A 20,397-nucleotide genomic window follows, 5' to 3' on the forward strand; every position below is an offset into this window, starting at 1 on the left:
TTTGCATAAATACAGATGATTGGCCAAATCATGGTAACAGGCGGAGCTTATTGAAAGTCAGAGAGGAACCCTGAGTGATGAAGACTTCACAGAAAAGCAGATGCAGTTTTCTGATGTTAGCACACTAAGACTATACTTTCAGGGATCATTTCTATAGTTTCTAACTTGAGAAATGTGTTTCTAAAGTGTTTGGTCTCGCTAACCACGATGATGAGTCGTGATATTCCTTTCTGAGCGTGAAGCGGATAGAGAATAATGAGTTATTTCATACGTTCTTTATCATTGATGACCGGTCTTTATTTCCTTGTGGAGTAATGAGGAAGGGAATATGATCAGAGTGGTTACTAAAACTGTTTAAATGAAACTGAATGATTGGTTTATACACTGTTACAGTAGTGTTATGCAGTGTTAATACACTGTTCCACAGAGATGGCAATCTGAGCCTTTCCTTAATGTCACTTCTCAGTGGTACTTCTGTGAAATTGCCTTGCACAGTTCAAAACCGGTGATACTTATTATACCAAATTATTAATGATCAACATGTTTTTCATATCTTCAGTAGATTTAAATGCCTGCTACTTTGTATGTGGGCTGAGTAGGCCCCAGTAAGCTTTGTAAAAGATTTTTCAACTACGGTGGCATCAAGTGTGATCAAATGTTGCTAATTATGCTGATGGAAAATGAAGATGAACAAGAGAAAATCAAATGTCTACATTTGTCATGTTTAACATATTTCGGGGTTTAGTTAGTGTCTTTTTGGGCAGTTTACCTCTTTAGCCTTGGAAACGCTGCAAGTATACATAGGTAGGCTAACCTATAAATATGAGGATATATGACTTATCATTCCTTCCAATCTAAAGGATCATGTGTCCTTGGAACAGATGCAGCCGTGGGCTATTTTTTGACCTCCACAGCTGCATCAGCAAACTGTCCTTTGCTTCTGCTGCTGGAGGTGATGACTTTTAACATTTCAAGGAATTTATGTTGTTATCTGTTTTGTTCTGCACTCTGCTAGTCAAACTTTTAAGCAGAAACTAAGCCAGCAGTTGAAACTGGGGCAAAGCGCACCAAAACCTATATTACTTATGGTCATGTAACACGGGTGTTTCGAACTACACTTTGTAGCAGCGTTTCAAAACATCTGCTTAACATGCTGCTAAAACATAAATATCGAGTCCCATCCCTTTCCATCCTACACACTAGAGGTAGTTCTCAGAGGCATGTCTCAGTGTTATGGAGCAAGAGGATTGACCAACATTGGTATTTTCTCTCCTCTGTGTCTAGTGTGTTGCTCTGGTTTCATCAAACAGCAGATTTATGCAGCTCCTCTAATGCGCACACTCTTTGCTCCTCTGTCTCTTTTCATCCTCTGTATTTATGTTCTTTGCATAAACACAGATGATTGGACAAGACATGGCAACTGCACAAGGTTTATAGAATAGCAGAGAAGAACCCTGACTGATGAAGACTTTACTGAAAACCACATGCAGTTTACACATGTGAGCACACTAAGACTATACTTTCAGGGATCATTTCTATAGTTTCTGACTTGAGAAATGTGTTTCAAAAGTGTACTGTCTCGCTAACCACGATGATGAGTCACGATGTTTCCTTCTGAGCATGAAGCTGGTGGAGAATAATGATTCATTTCACTCTCTCTATCATTGATGATTGCTCTTTGCTGAGCACTGAGGAAGGGAACATGATCAGAGTGGTTATAAGAGTGTTAAAATGTAGTAAAGTGTGATTTAGTTGTTTTCTTGGATGCTTGTGTTTAAAGTTTCTGTTACAGAAACTGTTACCTTAGCAAAAAGTCATCTTAGTTGTTGCACTGAAATCTTAACTGAGGACTGTCGGAGTGTCAGGTTAGTAAACTGGAAAGAAAAAAAAAGTTATACATCCTTAAATGTTATCCAGGTGCTTTTACACAGTTTTACTTCTTAATGACTCAGAGACATGAACCTTTTGAATCTTTTCAACCTGAAACAAATAGTCTTTTTCATTAAGTCATTGTTATGTAACCTTTATTTACCATCCCTCTTACCTGTTATTTTTTTTTCTTTTATTTAGTGCTGTCATTCTCTCTTACATGTTTGTACAGTGTTTTTTACATAGACTGGAGGAGCATGAAGCTGATAGACAGTTTTATTTCATGTGTTGTCTGTTATTGATAATCAGAGTGGTTACGCAGCCATGCCAAGCGTAAAATTACATTAATTCTTTCGATTGAATATTTTGCTTTTGAGTGTCTAGGGTGCTATCCTCTGCCTCACCTCAAGGTGGTGACAAAGTTCACATTTTACATGGAGTAGCATTACTAAATTTCAAAGTGTGGCCATTGTGATTTGAACAAACAATTACCTGGACATTATGACAAGAAGGACAGTCTCAAGTGAACATGTTAGATGATTATTTTGAAAAATGGTGATTAGGCTGACCTTTAAAAAAAAACAAAATGTGCACTGTGTCACCTTTAGATGGGGCAGAGCTTATCAACCTAGACACCTACAGACTGGAAGTTTTTAAGATGTTTAACATGTTACAGAAAAGTGTATTTATGGATGAGTGAAGTTTCCAAAAGATTTTAAACCATCTTTAACTGAAACGTTTCATCTTTGCCAGCCTCCTTTCAAGATCATAAAACTATAGTTATTAAATCTACTGCCTTATATTTCAATCAGAATCAGAATACTTTAATAATCTCTAAGGAAATTGTGTATTTACTTGGGGATATATATTCAGATTCTTTTAAACAGTTTGGGTAACCACTCAGAAAAGAATATATATTTTTTATATTCCAGAGGACAAGGCTTTTTTGGAACTCCAATTATCCATCCATTCTCTTCCATTTATAAATAATAGCTGGGATAATATAAATATTATCCCAGCTGTCAGGTTACCAGTCAATCATAGAGCTAACACAGAGAGACAGACAACCATTCTCACTCACATTCAAACCTATGGGCAATTTAGAATGGCCAATTAACCTTACCCCAATATCTGGATGTCTTTGGACTGTGGGAGGAAGCCACAGTACCCAGGGAGAACATGCAACGCCACACAGAAAGATTCTCCAGACGGTGGAGTCAACCTCAGGACCTTCTTGCTCTTAGACTAGTGCTAACCATGCTAGCCACTGTACAACCATGCTACAATTCTAATGTAATGTATTTCTGAAGCAGAGAATCCATATAAGTGGACTGTAGAAAAAATTGAGAGTTAAGTTATTAGTGAAAAGCATAAGTTATCATAGTGATGTAGCCAGGTAAAAAGAGAGCCTCCTCCATTACATGAGAGGATGTTAATGAACATCATTATTGTTTTGTTCACTCATTAGGTGGTTGTTTTGCAGCAGAGGTAAAACCTGTGAGAGAAAAGTCATCTTGCAAATGGCTTGTTAGATTGTCTGGTATTGCTTGTGATTTGACGAATGCATTTCTTTAGTGTGCGGTGAAATGTAATGATGAACTGTGATGATTCTTTCTAGGCATGAAGTTAATAAGGAGTAAGTGCTTTTACTTTTTGCAATAAGTGACAGAAGTGAACTTTGAAAAAAAAAACTTTACAGTGTTTTTAAATTGCATTAAATGTAAATAAGTTACCATTATGCTCATTCATCATAGACACATGAGAATATGCGTCCTCCTAATGACCTGGTCTGTCCACCCCCAGTTTTCTTGTAAGGCTATACTTCATGGAAATAATTTTTCATTTGAGATCTGCGTTTCAAAATTGTATGGTTTTGCAATCTGCAATGATGAGTTGTGGTTCTTTTCTGAGTGTGTGAAACACAGGGAATAATAATTTGCTTAATGTGTTCTTGGTGGTTGATTACTGATCAATGCTTCCCTGTGGCTCAGTGTAGATGTGAATTTGAAAAGAGGGGAAGTCCTGTTTAAAATTAAAAGGCTTGTTTGTTGTTTTGGGGGTTTTCCCCCCTGGTGATTTCTAGTTTTAAATGGTCAAATAAAGGTCAGTGCAAAGCAGAAATTATCTAATAAACTATTAACTGAGACCAAGCTTGAGGTGACCTGGGTCCAGATAAATGGCAGAATTTGTATGGATGTGAGCAGAATCAACCTTTGGAAGTTACTTACCTGGATGATTGAGCATGCATCACAAGAATGGCTGTTGCTATGGTAAACATGTCACTAGAGAAACAATTTGCTTTTGAGAAAAAAAAGCAAAAAAAAACTGTGTATGGCAAGTGTGATGTTAATATAATGTTGTGGTAAGAGTCATCGTTAATTGTGAAGTCCTTTGAAAAGCAATTCATGGAAGTATATATTGGAAAGGAAGAATGTTGAAAAAGACTTCCTGAAAAAACTATTAAAGAAAATCTAATTTGGTTCAATGAGTCTTTATTCTTATTTTTAACTTCTTTATTATGCCAAGCAATAATACATAATTATTGCCTTTACTTCTGAACCATGAGTGAAAAAGTCATTGCTGTGAATAAGGTGTGGATTAATGATAACGGAAAAGCCTCTGAACCTGCTTTTAAAATGTGCTTTGTTTTAGTGATTAGAGTTAAGCACCAAACCAACAAACATCTGTAGGTTTCTATCACCTGGCTCTGATGACAGAGTCCACATTTTACATGCGATACAAGTGGTGACTACTGAATTCTATTTCTACGTGAGCTACCTTGCATATGGGATGATTGTACCTGTGCTTTTAGTGCTATAACCTCAGCTTGGTGAAACATATTTAAAGCATTTCCTATAACCCCTCAGATCATATTCCCTTTGTCAAAGCTCTGAAAAGAAGTAATGAACATTGATCAATGACAGAAAACACATCCAACCAAAAAATAAAAAAATAGAAAAATAAAAAAATAAAGGTAAAAACAAGAATTATGCACCTGAAGTCAAGGTTTATTTGAATTCTGCTAGTTTAGAGAGAAAATGGGGTTACAGGTTGTTTGTTTTTTTGGAGTTGTGGTCCTAAACTCTTGATCAGCTGTAAACAGCCTGTTTCTGTTTAAGCCTTGTTTTTAATAAATTGCATTCTCAAAAAAAGTTTGCTTGAAGAGCTGGTAGACTGACAACATTTAGTCCAAGTTTAAGAAATTCTTCGTCAACAGACTCGTCTCTGTCACTCACTAAAAAAAGAAAATGTGTTTTAAAGTACCTAAAATAACCATTTGTTGTTTTTTTTAGTTAATACAACCACAGAATTCTACTTAGACATGAAGAAACTTGATTGTACCCGTGCTTTTAGTGCTATGACACCAGCATTTCCTAGAACCACTCAGATCATATTCCCTTTGTCAAAGCTCCAAAAATAAGCAATGAACAATCATCAATAACAAAACACATGACAAAGTCACAGTTGTCTGTCACTTTCATGCTCAAAAGGGAACATCTCAACTAATCATCGTGGTTAGCGAGACCATACACTCTAGAAACACATTTCTCAAGTCAAAAACTATAGAAATGATCCCTGAAAGTATAGTCTTAGCTAAGCAATGTCCAGAAAGAGCTAGTGATTCCCAGGACAATCACTCTCACTAATGGTTTGCCTCAGCTTTCAAAGCTGGTCAAACATGAACATTAGCTCAGACAATGAGACGTAAATGCAGTTTGAAATTTGGTAACCGCTGTTCTATGTAAAATGTGTCCTTTGTCACCACCTCGAGGTGTGGCAGAGGTTGGCATCCTAGACACTCAAAAGTAAAATATCCAGTCTAAAAAAGTGAATGTAATTTTACATTTTGCATGGTTCTGTAACCAAACATACAGCATTTTGCAGTTGCAGATACCATTCTCCAAACCTGAAGGCAATGCGTTACGTGAGGTGCTATCATCATTGTTCCACAGAATGAGACTGTCAATGCAAAGTTCAGTGCACTTACCGAAATTAAAAACCAAGATCTGCACATACACAAGTGCAAGGGAGCATAATGTGTGATCTAAAAATAGCAGCCAGAGGTGTACAAGAAGAAGACCTTAATTCAATTCAATATTTTATTGTCCCACAACACGAAATTAGTATAGCACCAAGGGCAACAATAAGAATAAACAAAACAATAACAAAAAGCCACAAGACAGTTATTTGCCATTAAAGAGATGTGTTCAGTAAGGATAAAAGAAACCTCAAGTTTTTTGGTCTTCCTCACAGGTACTCTAAAACAACAGCCAGAGGGCAACAAGTTAAACTCAGTGTGAAGTGAATGGTTAAAACAATTAACAATAGAATGAGCCTTCCTCAGCACATGCTTGTTATAAATGGTCAAAAGTCTGTCTTGCCAATGCCCTGAGATTTTGCTGGCAGTTTTTACCAAAAGCCCCAACTGATTCTTGTTCTTCAGAGTCACGTTACCAAACCAAGCAGCAATACAGAAAGAAATAACAGATTCAGTAAAACTTCTGTAGAGCAAGGACAACATTTCAGATGAGACAGTGAAGAGTTAACATTCCTTAAATGTGATATTGGCCAAATTTTGATCAGGTAATGCTCTTAGTTTTCACAAATCTGCTGTCAGAACATTTTAATCCCGCCTGATAGGTGGAAAAGTGGACTTTAGATATATTCAGACTTTTTGAAAGCCAGCATCATCATCAAAGACCCCTCGCACCCTCGACACTCACTTTTCCCCCCCTTCCCTCTGGTAAACGCTACAGGTACATCAGGTCAAAGACAAACAGACTCAATAGAAGCTTCTACCCACAGGCTGTCAAACATGCCCTACCTCCACCCTTATTGGAGGATAATTGCACTGCCAACACTCTTGGACATGACCTCTTTAAACAGTATTTATTATAACCATATTTATTATAGTAGCAACAGCATCCCCCCGCCAAACACACACACTCAATGTGCAATATCACTGATCACACTGCACTTCACAATGCACATGCTCCTCATGTATGTGTATGTATATATATGTAAGCGTGTATGTGGAAGTTTGTGTGTGTGTGTGTGTGTGTGTATACATATATGTATGTATCTGTATGTATGCATGTATGTAGCCATATGTACGCATGTGTATGTATAACTTGTACATATCTTTCTTGTGTAAATGTAAAGGCCTGTGTTATTGTGTAGATTTACAGAAAGATGCCAAACTGTGTTTCATTGTTCTTGTAACAGTGACAATAAAGAGGTATTCTATTCTGTTCTATGTTCCCTTGCACTTGTGTATCTGCAAATCTTTTTTTTTTTTTTCAGTAAGTGCATTGAACTTTGCACTGACAGTCTTATTCTGTGAAGCAATGATGATAGCACCTCAAGTGCGTTCAGATTGGAGACTGCTATCTGTAACTGCAAAATGCTGTATGTATGGTTACAGAACCATGCAGAAAGTAAAATTACACTCATTTTTTAGACTGGATATTTTACTTTTGAGTGTCTAGGGTGCCAGCCTCCGCCACACCTCGAAGTGGTGACAAAGGACACATTTTACATAGAACAGCGGTTACCAAATCTAAAACTGCATTTAAGTCTGAGCTAATGTTCATGTTTAACCAGTTTTGACAGCTGGGGCAAACCATTAGTGAGAGTGACTGTCCTGGGAATCATTAGCTGTTTTTGGCCATTGCTTAACTAAGATTATACTTTCAGAGATCGTTTCTATAGTTTTTGACTTGAGGAATGTGTTTCTAGAGTGTCTGGTCTCGCTAACCACGATGATGAGTTGTGATTTTCTCTTTTGAGCATGAAGCTGATGGAGTAGTGCTGTGCTGCACATGGTCTGTCATTGATGATTACCTTTTGCTCTACTGTAGAGCACTGAAGAAGGGAATATGATCAGAGTGGCTCTAGAAGAGTTAAAAGGAGTAAATTTATTTTCTTTTGTCTACTGATTACTTCCACATATATAGTTATGGGATTCGGTCATGGTTTAAGACATTGTGACATTTAATGGCCATGTGAACAACTGCATCTGAAATGTGCACTATTTACGATTTCTGGTCATTTCCAAATTTTAACTTTCTGGCAAACGATCACAGTAATGCCAGCTACACATTTTGGATTGAGTAAATGGTATTATATTTAACTGCTTTTACCAAGCATTGATGCTCTCAATACTGGATTTAAATGTTACGTAATCAACTCTAACTTCAGATTTATCTGCGCCAATGTTACTGTAATTACATACAACAGTAATAGTTCATTAACTTCTCATTAACTCAAGACTTTGGCCATGTTTGACAGCTGAGGCAAACCATTAGTGAGAGTGACTGTCCTGGGACTCAATAGCTCTTTATGGCCATTGCTTAACTAAGACTGTACTTTCAGGGATCATTTCGATAGTTTTTGAAATGTATTTCTAGAGCGTATGGTCTTGCTAACCGCGACGATGAGTTGTGATGTTCCCTTTTGAATGTGAAAGTGAAGACAACCATGATTTTGTCATGTGTTTTGTTATTGATGACTGTTCATTGCTTAATTTTGGAGCTTTGAAAAAGGGAATATGATCTGAGTGGTTCTAGGAAATGCTTTAAATATATTTCACCAAGCTGGTGTCATAGCACTAAAAGCACAGGTGCAATCATTCTATGCAAGTCCCTTCATGTGTAAGTGGAATTTAGTAGTTGTATTAATGACTGAAAATGAGAAAACAAATGCTTATTTAAGGGGCTTTACACACATTTTCTTTTTTTAGTGAGTGACAGAGACGAGTCTGTTGAAGAAGAATTTCTTAAACTTGGACTAAATGTTGTCAGTCTACCAACTCTTCAAGCAGGTAGAGACATCTAGTGGCCACTTGTATTATTGGTCTCAGATAATAGTTTGTTGAAATAAAAACCAAGATTTCTAGATACACAAGTGCATGGGAGCATAATTATGGGAGTTTAATGAATTAGACTAACTATTCACTTTAGCTAAAGTTATTAAGTTAGCTAAAGAGTTAGGATGCTGTGTAAGACATAAATAAAGCTAAAATACAAAGGTTTGGACACTGTTTTGCATGTTTCCCTGCTGTAGGGGTCTCTGCAAGCATACAGGACTCTGAGAGGGTGCAAGATGACAACTTTGGAATTCTACTAGAAACAGTCGATCATATTTGTTTGTCAAAGCTGAATTCAGGGCAAACTACGCTAAATTAGCGTTTTGAGCTAACAGCTACAATAAGCATAAAAGTTACTGTACGGCTATCATTTGTTAACATGACACTTGTTCTTATACATGTAATACATTTATTACCAACCTGAGAGTTTATCCGCTGGTCATTCGACATGACGAATGACTTCTTTTTTTTTTTTTTCTTTTTTTTTTTTTGGGCCTGTCCCGTTTGGCTCTTTTGCCATCAGAATTGTTGTCTAAAGGCAAAGAAAGATGCCCAACGGATTTACTTTACCAAATTGACCATCCCAGCCTTGCCGTAATGGTCCATTTGATTCACCTTTTATTGTTTATTTTATTTTCACTCACTGAATACGGGACAGACTTGACTGGGGGAAAGAAGGGGAGAAAGAAAGAGGGAAAGAGAAACAGCTGAGAAGAGGGACGGGGGAGAAGGGCAAAAAACAAAAACCAACAGAATGAGCAGAAAAAAAAAAATAAAAAGAAATAAAAAAAAGCATATATCAATCACCTGGATCACCTGCTGAGAAAGAAAAAAGAAAACAAGCAGAAGAGAACAAGAGTAATAGAATAAACAACATCACAATGATATATGGGAATATGACAGTAAATACTAAATATTAAACATTATTGTGCAGCACATAAGATCAACAGAACACAGTGTGCTTTGAGGTAGGAGCCAAAAAGGGTGTAGTTTGTGGGTGTGATCACCCGTGTGTACACCTGTGAGCATGGACGCGCTTGTTTTTTTTTAAAAGGTTCCTTCATGTAATGATCTATTAGAGGGTGTGGGGGGGCCACAGCCCCGTCCTCCAGGGCATGAAGCAGGTATGGAGGAGATCAAAACTCCAGACATCCAGAGGCCCCCAGAACACAAGAGACCAAGGAAGACCAACAGAGGGGCAGCCGCGCCACTGTCCCAGAAAGAGCTGAGGAGAGTCCCAGATGAGGGCTCACTCAGCAGCCGCGGAGCAGAAGCCAGGGGGAGTTGCAGTGACGCGCCCGTGAGCTCCGCCGGCAGCCAGCCGTGCCTGAGTGACCGAGCCCCAGGCCGAGAGGCCGGGGGCACCCCACCTCCGAAGTGGCCCGAGCGAGCCCCAGGCTCCAGGCCCCGATAAGCGGCCGCCAAGGAGTGAGCCGGTGTGTACCTGGACGCCCACCCCCGGACACAAAGAACTACCAACGCACCGATGTCTGAGGGAGTCCGCCACTGGCAGGGGAAGTGGTGGTAGGGGGAGATAGGCCTCTAAACCTTGGAGGGCCTGAGATGTCCCCAGAGAGGTGGCGCCTGACACCCAACCTGACATATAGACACAGAAATACAGGCACACACATATACAAACATCCATTCCCGCCCTCATGCTCTCATATGCACTTACTCCACACTCAACCAACGTGGAGACAGACATAAAGACACAGACATAAAGACACACGATCACACTCCCCAAGCGTACTCTACAAACCGGGTCTAGGTACCCTTGCCCCTGGAGGGGGAACTGCACCCAGACCCAGGTGGTGTTACCCTTTTCCCTGCGGTGGGGGGAAGCAGACCGCCCCGACTCCGCAGCAGCAGGGAGGCCCCACACTCCAGACCGCAGTCGGACGGCCAACTCCTCCTCCTAGCCCCCCCGCTCCAGCAGGTCGCAGAGAACGGGGGTGAGAGAAGACTCCAAACCTCCCTCCACCCGCTCATTGTAGTGTTGATGCATGTGTGTTCTAAGGTGCATTTAAAACCCAGGAGGGCATGGAGCTACCTGACGAATGACTTCTGATATCTTAATTCAGCTCAAGATGCTGTAGATTCCCGTCAGTAACACTTTCGGTCCGCTAGTAAAACGTAGTTCTATTAATCTGCGCTCGATTACTCTTGAACCGAAACCGGATGTAAGTCCCAAAAAAACTGAATTTTGGAACTGAAATTGAATTGTAGAACTGAAACTGAATGGTGAGAAGTGAATCTGAAATTATTCAAGAGCTACATTTTTAAAGGATAAAATACGGTTTCAAAGCAAATGAATTCATTTTCAAAATATAAAATTCAATTTCAATTAAGTGATGATCATTTTCGAACCAATAAATTGAATTTCAAATTAGGCTAATTCATACTCAGTTTTTAAAAGCATTTATTCAAGTTACAATTCAGAATTCAAATTTAACTTATTCAAAAAGTTTCTGATGGCACAGATTTCTGCCCATACATAATGTGTGATCTATAAATAGCAGCCAGAGGTGTGCAAGAAGAAGACCTTAAATGTGAGATTGGCCAAATTTTGATCAAGTAATGCGCTTTGTTTTAATCCCACATGATAGGCGGACAAATGGACTTGAATGTTAATCTACTCATCTAGTGCCCACTTGTATTATTGGTCTAGGTTTAATAATTTATTAGATAATTTCAGCTTAGCACTGACCTTTATTTGACAATTAAAACCAGAAATCACCAGATGGAAAAAAAAACAGCAACAGAAGTTTTTTAATCTTAAACAGGACTTCCACTCTTATCTGATTCACTATCTCACTGAGCCACAGGGAAGTAATAATGAGCAATTAAACAGATAAATGTTACACAAATCTTTCAGTGCCTGTTTAACACTTCTACAACCACTCTGATCATATTCCCTCTCTTACTGCTCCACAGTAGAGCAATAAGCAATCATCAATGACAAAGAACACGTGCAGCACAGCACTACTCTATCAGCTTCATGCTCAAAAGGGAATACCACAACTCATCATCGTGGTTAGCGAGACCATACACTCTAGAAACACATTTCTCAAAGCAAAACCTATAGAAATGATCCCTGAAAGTATAGTCTCAGGTTACAGGAGGGTTAAAACTGCATCTCATTCATGGTAGCATCATTCTTACTCACAGTTACTTCAGTGTCTCATCCAAAGATACCAGTGCTTTTCTTCCTTATTTTAAGAAATAGTTAAGAAATGTGCCACTAAAACACATTTACTTATTTATTTGATAGATTTGAGATATTTTTTTTAAGTTTATGGTGTGGCAATCAAATTGAGTCATCCTCATGAGTCGTAGTCCTGTCTGACTGAGAATTTTTTTCTGTTCTCTTTGCTTAAAATCTAGCTGTTCTCTATCATATTGAGAGTATCTCTCTCCACTCCGTTACATATTCCATATATACGGGATTGAGAGATAGTCTCTTGCTCAGAGAACCAAGGTTACAGTGTAACCATACGTTACCCCCAACATTTGGTGACTTTTATCTAAAAATTAATTTTCCAGAATGATGTTTGCTTAATCATTTTTTAGAACTCTCACGATTGCATGACACACTATACTAAAACTCATGTAAGTTAAGACTACACTTTCTATAGTTTCTGATTTGAGAAATGTGTGAGTGGTTGCATGAATGTACAAAAAAAAAATATTGGCTTGACTGCTTTTATCTATGACTGTAGTGATGCTGGCTTAGATGTAGTTTTGATACATTGCTTAGTGGAAAGAAAATTATATAAGCAATATTTGTTCTGAGAACCACTGTATTAGATCATTCTATTTAGCACTGATCTTTATTTGACCATTTAAAACAAAAAATCACCAGGTGCAAAAAAACATAAACAACAAACAAGGTTTTTTCAATTTAGATAAGACTTCCACTCTTGTCTTCACTGTGCTACAGAGAAGCACTGACCAATAAGTAAATAGACGCTGCACAAATATTTTTCAGTGATTGTTTTGTTTTTTAACTCTTCTACAACCACTCTGAACATATTCCCTTCGTCACTGCTCTGCAGTAGAGCAATAAGCAATCATCAATGACGAAACAGCACAACACTATGTCATCAGCTTCATGCTCAAAAGAGAATATCACAACTCATCATCGTGGTTAGCGAAACCATACACTCTAGAAACACATTTCTCAAGTCAGAAACTATAGAAATGATCCCTGAAAGTATAGTCTTAACAAAACTGAGGATGGAAACAACAAGTCACTCTCAGTACAATTATTCTCACTCAGGGTGTTGATCTTTTAGAAATCGTCTCATTGTCTAATGTTACTGTTTGTCTGTTTGTTATGGGTTTTAGTATAGTGTGTCATTCAATCATGAGTGTTTTAAAAAAAATGGTCAAGCAAACTTCATTCTGAGAAATACATTTTTAGATAAAATGTTAGATGTTGTGTCTATTTCATGCTTAGAAGTAAGTATTACAAGTCATCGTCGTGGTTAGCAAGACCATACACTTTAGAAACACATTTCTCAAATCAGAAACTATAGAAAGTGTAGTCTTAACTTACATGAGTTTTAGTATAGTGTGTCATGCAATCGTGAGAGTTCTAAAAAATGATTAAGCAAACATCATTCTGGAAAATTAATTTTTAGATAAAAGTCACCAAATGTTGGGGGTAACGTATGGTTACACTGTAACCTTGGTTCTCTGAGCAAGAGACTATCTCTCAACCCCGTATATATGGAATATGTAACGGAGTGGAGAGAGATACTCTCAATATGATAGAGAACAGCTAGATTTTAAGCAAAGAGAACAGCAAAAAATTCTCAGTCAGACAGGACTACGACTCATGAGGATGACTCAATTTGATTGCCACACCATAAACTTAAAAAAAAATATCTCAAATCTATCAAATAAATAAGTAAATGTGTTTTAGTGGCACATTTCTTAACTATTTCTTAAAATAAGGAAGAAAAGCACCGGTATCTTTGGATGAGCCACTGAAGTAACCGTGAGTAAGAATGATGCTACCATGAATGAGATGCAGTTTTAACCCTCCTGTAACCTGAGACTATACTTTCAGGAATCATTTCTATAGGGTTTGCCTTGAGAAATGTGTTTCTAGAGTGTATGGTCTCGCTAACCACGATGATGAGTTGTGATATTCCCTTTTGCGCATGAAGCTGATAGAGTAGTGCTGTGCTGCACGTGTTCTTTGTCATTGATGATTGCTTATTGCTCTACTGTAGAGCAGTGAGAAAGGGAATATGTTCAGAGTGGCTCTAGAATAATTAAAGAATAAAACAAGCGGGTGTTTTTGGGGGGTGTTTTGGGTTTTTTTTGGTTTGGTGATTACTTCTACATAGGTAGTTATGTGCTTTGGTCACGACGTAAGACGGTGTGACATTTAATGGTCATGTGAACAACTGCATCTGAAATGTGCGCTATTTATGATTTTGGGTCATTTTCAAATTTTAACTTTCTGGAAAACGATCACAGTAATGGCAGCAACAGATTTTGGATTGAGTAAATGGTATTATATTAAAATACTTTTACCGAGCATCAAGGCTCTCAAAACTGGATTTAAATGTTACATAATCAACTTTAAAAGCAGCTTTATCTCAGCTAATGTTGCTGTAGTTACGTACAACAGTGATAGTTCATTAACTTCTCATTAACTCAAGACTTTGGCCATGTTTGACAGCTGAGGCAAACTATGAGTGAGAGTAGTCCTGGGAATCACTAGCTCTTTCTGCCCGCCGTTTTTCTAAGGCTATACTTTGAAGGATCATTCCTATGGTGTTTTATTTGATGTGTTTGTAGAGTGTATGGTCTTGCAAACCATCATGGTTTGCTATGATATTTCCATTGAAATATGAAGCTGACAAACAGTCATGATTCTGTCATGTGTTTTTTGTCATTCATGATTGTTCTGTGCTTCTTTACAGAATTGAAGTGAGTATGATCTGAGTCGTTTTAAGAAAGCTGAAGAGGAAAACATTGTGTAACTGTTTTTCCAGACACTTGCCCTTTACTAATACCTGAAAAGTCATATGTGACTTCTGAGTTATTTAAATAAGACAGGCATTGAATTTATATTTTTGCAGAAACTTTTAGCCTTCAAAGTCTAAAATGCTTTACATGTTCTGCTGGGCTTTTGTTGAAAGTGTGTTGAATTTCTGTACTGTTTGTTTGGAAATGCCTCTGAGGGACAGAAAAAGGCAATTAGAAAGACAGTAATGATAGCAAGTAAGTTGCTGGGAATTGCATTACCAAGCCTAGAAAGCATTTACAGGGACTGTATATGAAGTAAAGCAAAATAATATTGTGAGTGAACCATCCACTTGTCTCCTTTAAACTGATGCCATCTCCATGGCTTTATCATCCCCTTTTGTTGACAAAACAAAAACAGGTCCAAATTATCTTTTACTCCTATCAAATTTTTGAACACGAGCAACATAAATGTTTCCAAATTGGTGTTGCCAAAAAATATTTTTATCAGTAGATTGATCTTACTTTTGTGAAAGTTATAGTTCAATGTAGTTTTGATGAAGGGAATATGGTCTGAGTGGTCATAGAAAGGATTTAAAGATAAAAATAGTTTCAAGTGCTTAAAGCTCCGGTTTTTATCACAAGGGCTAAAAACACAGATGGTTGTCTCTTCTGGGCAAAAAGCAACTGTTTTAAATAATTTCACTTTGCCTTGTTATGGAGCATAAAGGAAGGAAATATGTTTTAAAGAAGGTTGGCTTTGGTTTTACAATTTCGTACTTTAAATGCACTTTAGTTTAAATCCAAACTTTTGAGCAAATGTTTGAGATAAAAATGTTTCAAAAGTATGTGATAAGAAGTGTTACATGTTCACCATGAATTGTGATCTCGGGGTGGGGGATCCAGCATGCCTTGGCTTTCTGCCCTGTATTTGATTCCCATATTTTAAGAAAAAAATATATGCCATGTTTGCTTGAATGGTTGGTAATTGTGTTGCATTATAATATGTATTAAATTATCTTTAAGAAACTGAAAGTTGATGGGCATACTCAAGAATTAAGTTAAAGTTATGTTGACTTAGTTATGCTTGGACTGATAAGTAAAATAATCTTTATCGTCACTATATATATACAGTGGAACTGGATGCAGTATTGTCAGTGCAAAGAATAAAATCTAAACTGTACACCTGACTATGATCAGTTGTGAGATAAATTATTGGGACATTTTTCAACCACCTTTGAAAACCTCTTTGAGTTTTGGAGTTTTTTGGAGTGTTTTGGTTTTTTAATATACTTTATGTCAACTTTAAAAATCATCATCATCATCAGTTAGCAAATCACTAGGATCAAAACCCTCCCGGTACTCCTGTTGACTTTCTTCATCTCCCTGATAAGCTTACTATTTATTTGTTAACCTCTTCTTTTGAATACTTTCCTGCATTTCCATATTCACCGCAAAGCCTCCTTGTCTTATTTTCTCTATCCAGAGAAAATACCAAAAACCATTTTGGCAATTTCCTTCACCACTTCAGCTCTACCACTTCCAGATATCTGGGAACTCTTCCCTACCACCCAGAGCTTGTGACAATTTTTCCCTGTGCAACGTTATTCCTTCTTAAGCTTCCACTATTAAATCCTTGTGTCTGCCTTCACTTGCTACTTCTTCTTGATTTCTTAAATCATCCTACAAACTACCATCAAATTCTGCCTATCTACATTCTCACATTGCAGCTGCCTATTTCTTTCAGATTGGACCTGTTTTCCTTTTTAGCTACAGGTTTCTTGTTAGACTCAGAAATAACTGACAAAAAAGGGAGAAGACCAATGGTGAAATTGCTACTTTCTTCACACTGTAGAAGAATATGCATCCTAGAGGATGGATTTTAAAAACAAAAATTTGGAACAATATCTGAATGTGTGGGACAAGTGATAAAAATGTAGTGGAGTCCTACATAAAGAGGGACCCATGCTCACCCTAAAACGTTTTAACACTCACAAAATTATCATTTATGTTACTAAAAAAATTGCATTTTTAACATGGTTTTGCTGCTTTATTCTTAAATCTCTTTTAGTTTATTATAAGGTCCAATCCCCAAAAATATGTTATTCTTATATTTTATTGTGAAAAAAGGTTGAAAACAGGAAGTTGCGCTCTACGTAGGCGTTTGCATGACGTAACACGTAAATAAGTTGATCAAGCTGTTATTAGCTAGGTTGTTTTCTTCCTTTAGCCTTAATCTCTCGCATGATATTAATGACTGGGTGACATTCACACAGCTCTTGGGAGATAAAACGGAACTGACACTTTAACCAACAAATGAGGATATGCCATCCGACTTTGTAGCATATACAGAAAGTACACCTTGTGAGGACGAGAAACCGAGAGGCAAACAGCTAAAAGCGGTCAGCGCCGCAAATCTCCACACCGTGTACCGCTCATGTTGACTTTCTCTTCCATTTCTTCTTCGTTTTTAGTCGGCCTTTAGATTCGCCAAGTCCGGTCAGTGGTTTCTCCAGAAGAGAATGAACTGGTTTTTCCCAACCTCCAAAGGCTCTGGATCTCTCCCTCCTCTGAACAGCTTACAGCAACAGAGACAGCGGCAGATCGAGTCCCTAAAAGCTGCCCACCCGAGGTAATAACGATCCGTCACCCCAAAACCCGACCCGTGAGATTGTTTTATGGTCACCACGATGTTTCCTGAACATTTTAATGGGGTTAAATAGAAAACACCCTCACTCAGTTTACCAACACACCTGCTGTTTACTTCTCAGAGCTAGCTACTACTCATAGTTAAGTTAAAAGTACCTCATGCTAGCAACCAACTTTTCGTTTATTATCGACCACATTTATCCCATCTGTTCTCTAAATATTCAAATTATGTAATACTATTTTAGGTAAACCCACTTTTGTGAAGCCCCTTAGTCTGGTTTGTAAGCTAATCTTGCTAGCCTTTTCTCATGGCTAATTAGCGCGTGCTATGTTAGCATTAAATGACAGGGTCTATTTTTAGGGCTCGTGGCTGAACATGTCCTGTGGTCATGTGTTTGCCATGCATGTAGTTTTAAAATGAGCTTGTTACTGAGAAGTGGAGATTAAAGTATTAGCCTTTGTTTATCAACGAATGTTTCCAGCGTAAGCCACCATAAACCCACTGTTGTGGTTCATTTCTTGAGGAGTCACAGTCTTCTCCCTCCTAATGCGAATTATGCCACGTGTGTGACAAAGAAAAGGGATTACACAGTTTCTGAGAAGGAACCAAGCATATCAAATGCAGATCATGTGCTTTTAGATGCTATGGAGCTCTGTTGAATGCTTCTCATATGATGACACTGATGTTACTAGGTGTAAGGTTAAGGTTTTCTACACGCTGCTTTGACATGGTAATTGATTTTTTGGGGTGCTGACTGTTTAAACCCCTTATATTGACTTCCGGACCAACTTCAACATGAACCTTCTTTGCCCTATTTTTTCAAGTTGTGATTTTATAAACAGTGTGGCATTACAATTATTCCATCATTTCACTGGTGCAGTTTATCTGGTGAAACTGCAGTTATTCAGATAAATAGATGTATCAGCAGCATTAGAGGCAGTGGAAGGGAAAGTTCATTATTGTCAGACACTGACAGACACTTGTGTGTGATTTTAAAACCTAACATGTCAAGTGTATTAATTGCTCTTTTTTGTGAAACAACTCTTTTTTTCCCCTACCTTTTCCCCAGCGATCAACTACTAAGTACCATAAATAGATTGCATTTACTTATTCATGAAAACTATGTTCACCTTCTGTGCCATTTAATCCCTCACCGACAGAATTTGTTGGGTGAGGATAAATACTGAATCTATCATTTGCTCTTCAAACTAGCAGAATTTCATAAACCTTGACCTTAGGTGTATAATTCTTCTTTTGCATCTTCTTTTGATTGCATGTTGATAAATCTTCAAATTTCTGGCCCTGTTTCTGTTTTACAGCCTTGCAGAAATCCAGAAGGATGTGGAATACAGAATACCATTCACAGTCAACAATTCAACCATTAGTGTTAACATGTGAGTACATTTATACACCTACCAGGTGGGGTCAAAAAGTTCTAATTGTATGTCTGTGAAAACAAAGAGCCTTACCTAAGCTCACATTGGAGGTCATTTTCTCATATACATCTGGCTGCTTTTTTTTTTTTTTTAGATCTCTCACTACTATCATTATATTCTCTTGCATTTCTGCTTGGTTTTTATTTTCAGTAAGTGCATTGAACTTTGCACTGGGAGTCTCACACCATTGGGTAATGATAATAGCATGTACCGCATTGCCTTCAGGCTTGGAGACTGTGGACTGCAAACTGCTGTATTGTAGCCAGAGCCTGTTATAACCAGCCGTGTTTTTTCAGATGAAATTTGGGTCAGTTTAAAAGAGTGGTCAGAATGGGAATAATAGCAGCCATGCTGGAGGCTGCTTAAACATACCCAGCATTATGACAGTCAACATGGGTTAGGCCAAAAAGGATTTTGGATTTTATGGGCCTCTTTTCTGAAACTTTTTGTCACACTGCATACAGTAATTTCAGATTATCAACAGACAATGGTTTGTGTGCCTCAAAGTCAGTCTGTACTCACACCACTGATTGAAATCTGACTGTAAATTAATACAAAAGAAGGCTAACATTACACGAGAAACAAGATAGAAATTTTCAGATTTCCACAAAGAAGATGAGACAAGAAAAACTAGTAAAGCCGGTTGAGAACCCAAATATGTGCCGTAGGCTCTAGTAACTCTCGCATTAGGTAGTCAAATGTTTGTGAGAGCTCTTAGGAAAAACCTTTGTCACACATTCACTCCCATTTCTGCTTCTATTTTTGTCACCTATAAAGAAAATATGGGGTTATATAATATATATAATATACGCTTTATAGGTGTGGAGGACTGTCCATTAATTGGTTTGGGTCTGGGTATTTCAGAACTGTATTTGCCATAAACATTTTTTGACAGATGCCACTTTGGCATGTAACAGCAGGTAAACACAGGTCTTACTAATCCCAAGAACAAAAATTATGACACAATAAATACCTACATTTTCAATAATCCTGCTCTTATAAAGTCTGTTTCTTTGTTTATCAGTTAAGTTCTCATTTGCTTCCTGCATAATTGACTTGTTTCCTATTGATTATCAAGTAATGTTTATTGATTATCCAGCAATACTACATCATAACTAGATTATATTATCTGGGCTGTAAATTGTTGATAGTTAAACCCTTTAATGTTAACTAAGTTAAACACTTCTCTTTTGTTACCCTTCATTTCAGTTTGCTGCCTCCTCAGTTCCCCCAGGAGAAACCAGTGGTTAGTGTCTTTCCCCCTGTTGGTCATCATTTAGTGGACAGCAATAATGGCACTATGATCAAGAGCCCCCTCATCACTAATGTAAGTAGCTTTTGAGAATTAAAGAGGTTTTTTTTCAGATCTTAAACAAGAATTATAAATTATGGCATCCTGAATCAATACTTAAAATGACACAGATAACACTTTTTTTGTTTAAAGTGTCATTGCACAAATGTGTGTGTGGTTTTCTTTTTTATTTCTGTTTTTCAATGATCTGTGTGGAAAAAAAGAGAGAGAGAAACAAAGTGACGCTGCAAAGTGACAGCATTGCTGTGAAAGCAGCAGGACAAGTTGAAAGATCATTACT

The 20,397-nt window shown here is 37.6% G+C and overlaps 1 protein-coding gene, 8 non-coding genes and 1 pseudogene across 9 annotated transcripts in view; 7 read left to right on the forward strand and 3 right to left on the reverse strand.

Moving 5' to 3' along the window:
• vps37a (VPS37A subunit of ESCRT-I) overlaps positions 1–20,397 on the forward strand; it is a 31,127-nt gene that overhangs the window by 3,790 nt on the left and 6,940 nt on the right. Inside the window, exons 2-4 of the mRNA XM_040004502.1 lie at positions 17,194–17,351; positions 18,689–18,763; positions 20,015–20,132. Of these exons, the coding sequence (XP_039860436.1) occupies positions 17,194–17,351; positions 18,689–18,763; positions 20,015–20,132 (351 nt within the window). The remainder of the gene's footprint in view (positions 1–17,193; positions 17,352–18,688; positions 18,764–20,014; positions 20,133–20,397) is intronic.
• LOC120717111 lies at positions 127–342 on the forward strand. Its single transcript, XR_005692087.1, has one exon. It is a non-coding gene; the product is annotated as a small nucleolar RNA U3 (small nucleolar RNA).
• On the forward strand, positions 1,511–1,716 carry LOC120717113. The gene has a single exon (XR_005692089.1). It is a non-coding gene; the product is annotated as a small nucleolar RNA U3 (small nucleolar RNA).
• Positions 5,249–5,461, reverse strand: LOC120717106. The gene has a single exon (XR_005692083.1). It is a non-coding gene; the product is annotated as a small nucleolar RNA U3 (small nucleolar RNA).
• On the forward strand, positions 7,551–7,762 carry LOC120717107. The gene has a single exon (XR_005692084.1). It is a non-coding gene; the product is annotated as a small nucleolar RNA U3 (small nucleolar RNA).
• On the forward strand, positions 8,229–8,433 carry LOC120717108 (annotated as a pseudogene).
• Positions 11,634–11,847, reverse strand: LOC120717104. Its single transcript, XR_005692081.1, has one exon. It is a non-coding gene; the product is annotated as a small nucleolar RNA U3 (small nucleolar RNA).
• On the reverse strand, positions 12,755–12,960 carry LOC120717114. Its single transcript, XR_005692090.1, has one exon. It is a non-coding gene; the product is annotated as a small nucleolar RNA U3 (small nucleolar RNA).
• Positions 13,796–14,009, forward strand: LOC120717105. Its single transcript, XR_005692082.1, has one exon. It is a non-coding gene; the product is annotated as a small nucleolar RNA U3 (small nucleolar RNA).
• Positions 14,498–14,703, forward strand: LOC120717109. The gene has a single exon (XR_005692085.1). It is a non-coding gene; the product is annotated as a small nucleolar RNA U3 (small nucleolar RNA).

Source organism: Simochromis diagramma, unplaced genomic scaffold, assembly GCF_900408965.1.
Source record: "Simochromis diagramma unplaced genomic scaffold, fSimDia1.1 OVJJ01000487.1, whole genome shotgun sequence".
NCBI classification, from domain to species: domain Eukaryota; kingdom Metazoa; phylum Chordata; class Actinopteri; order Cichliformes; family Cichlidae; genus Simochromis; species Simochromis diagramma.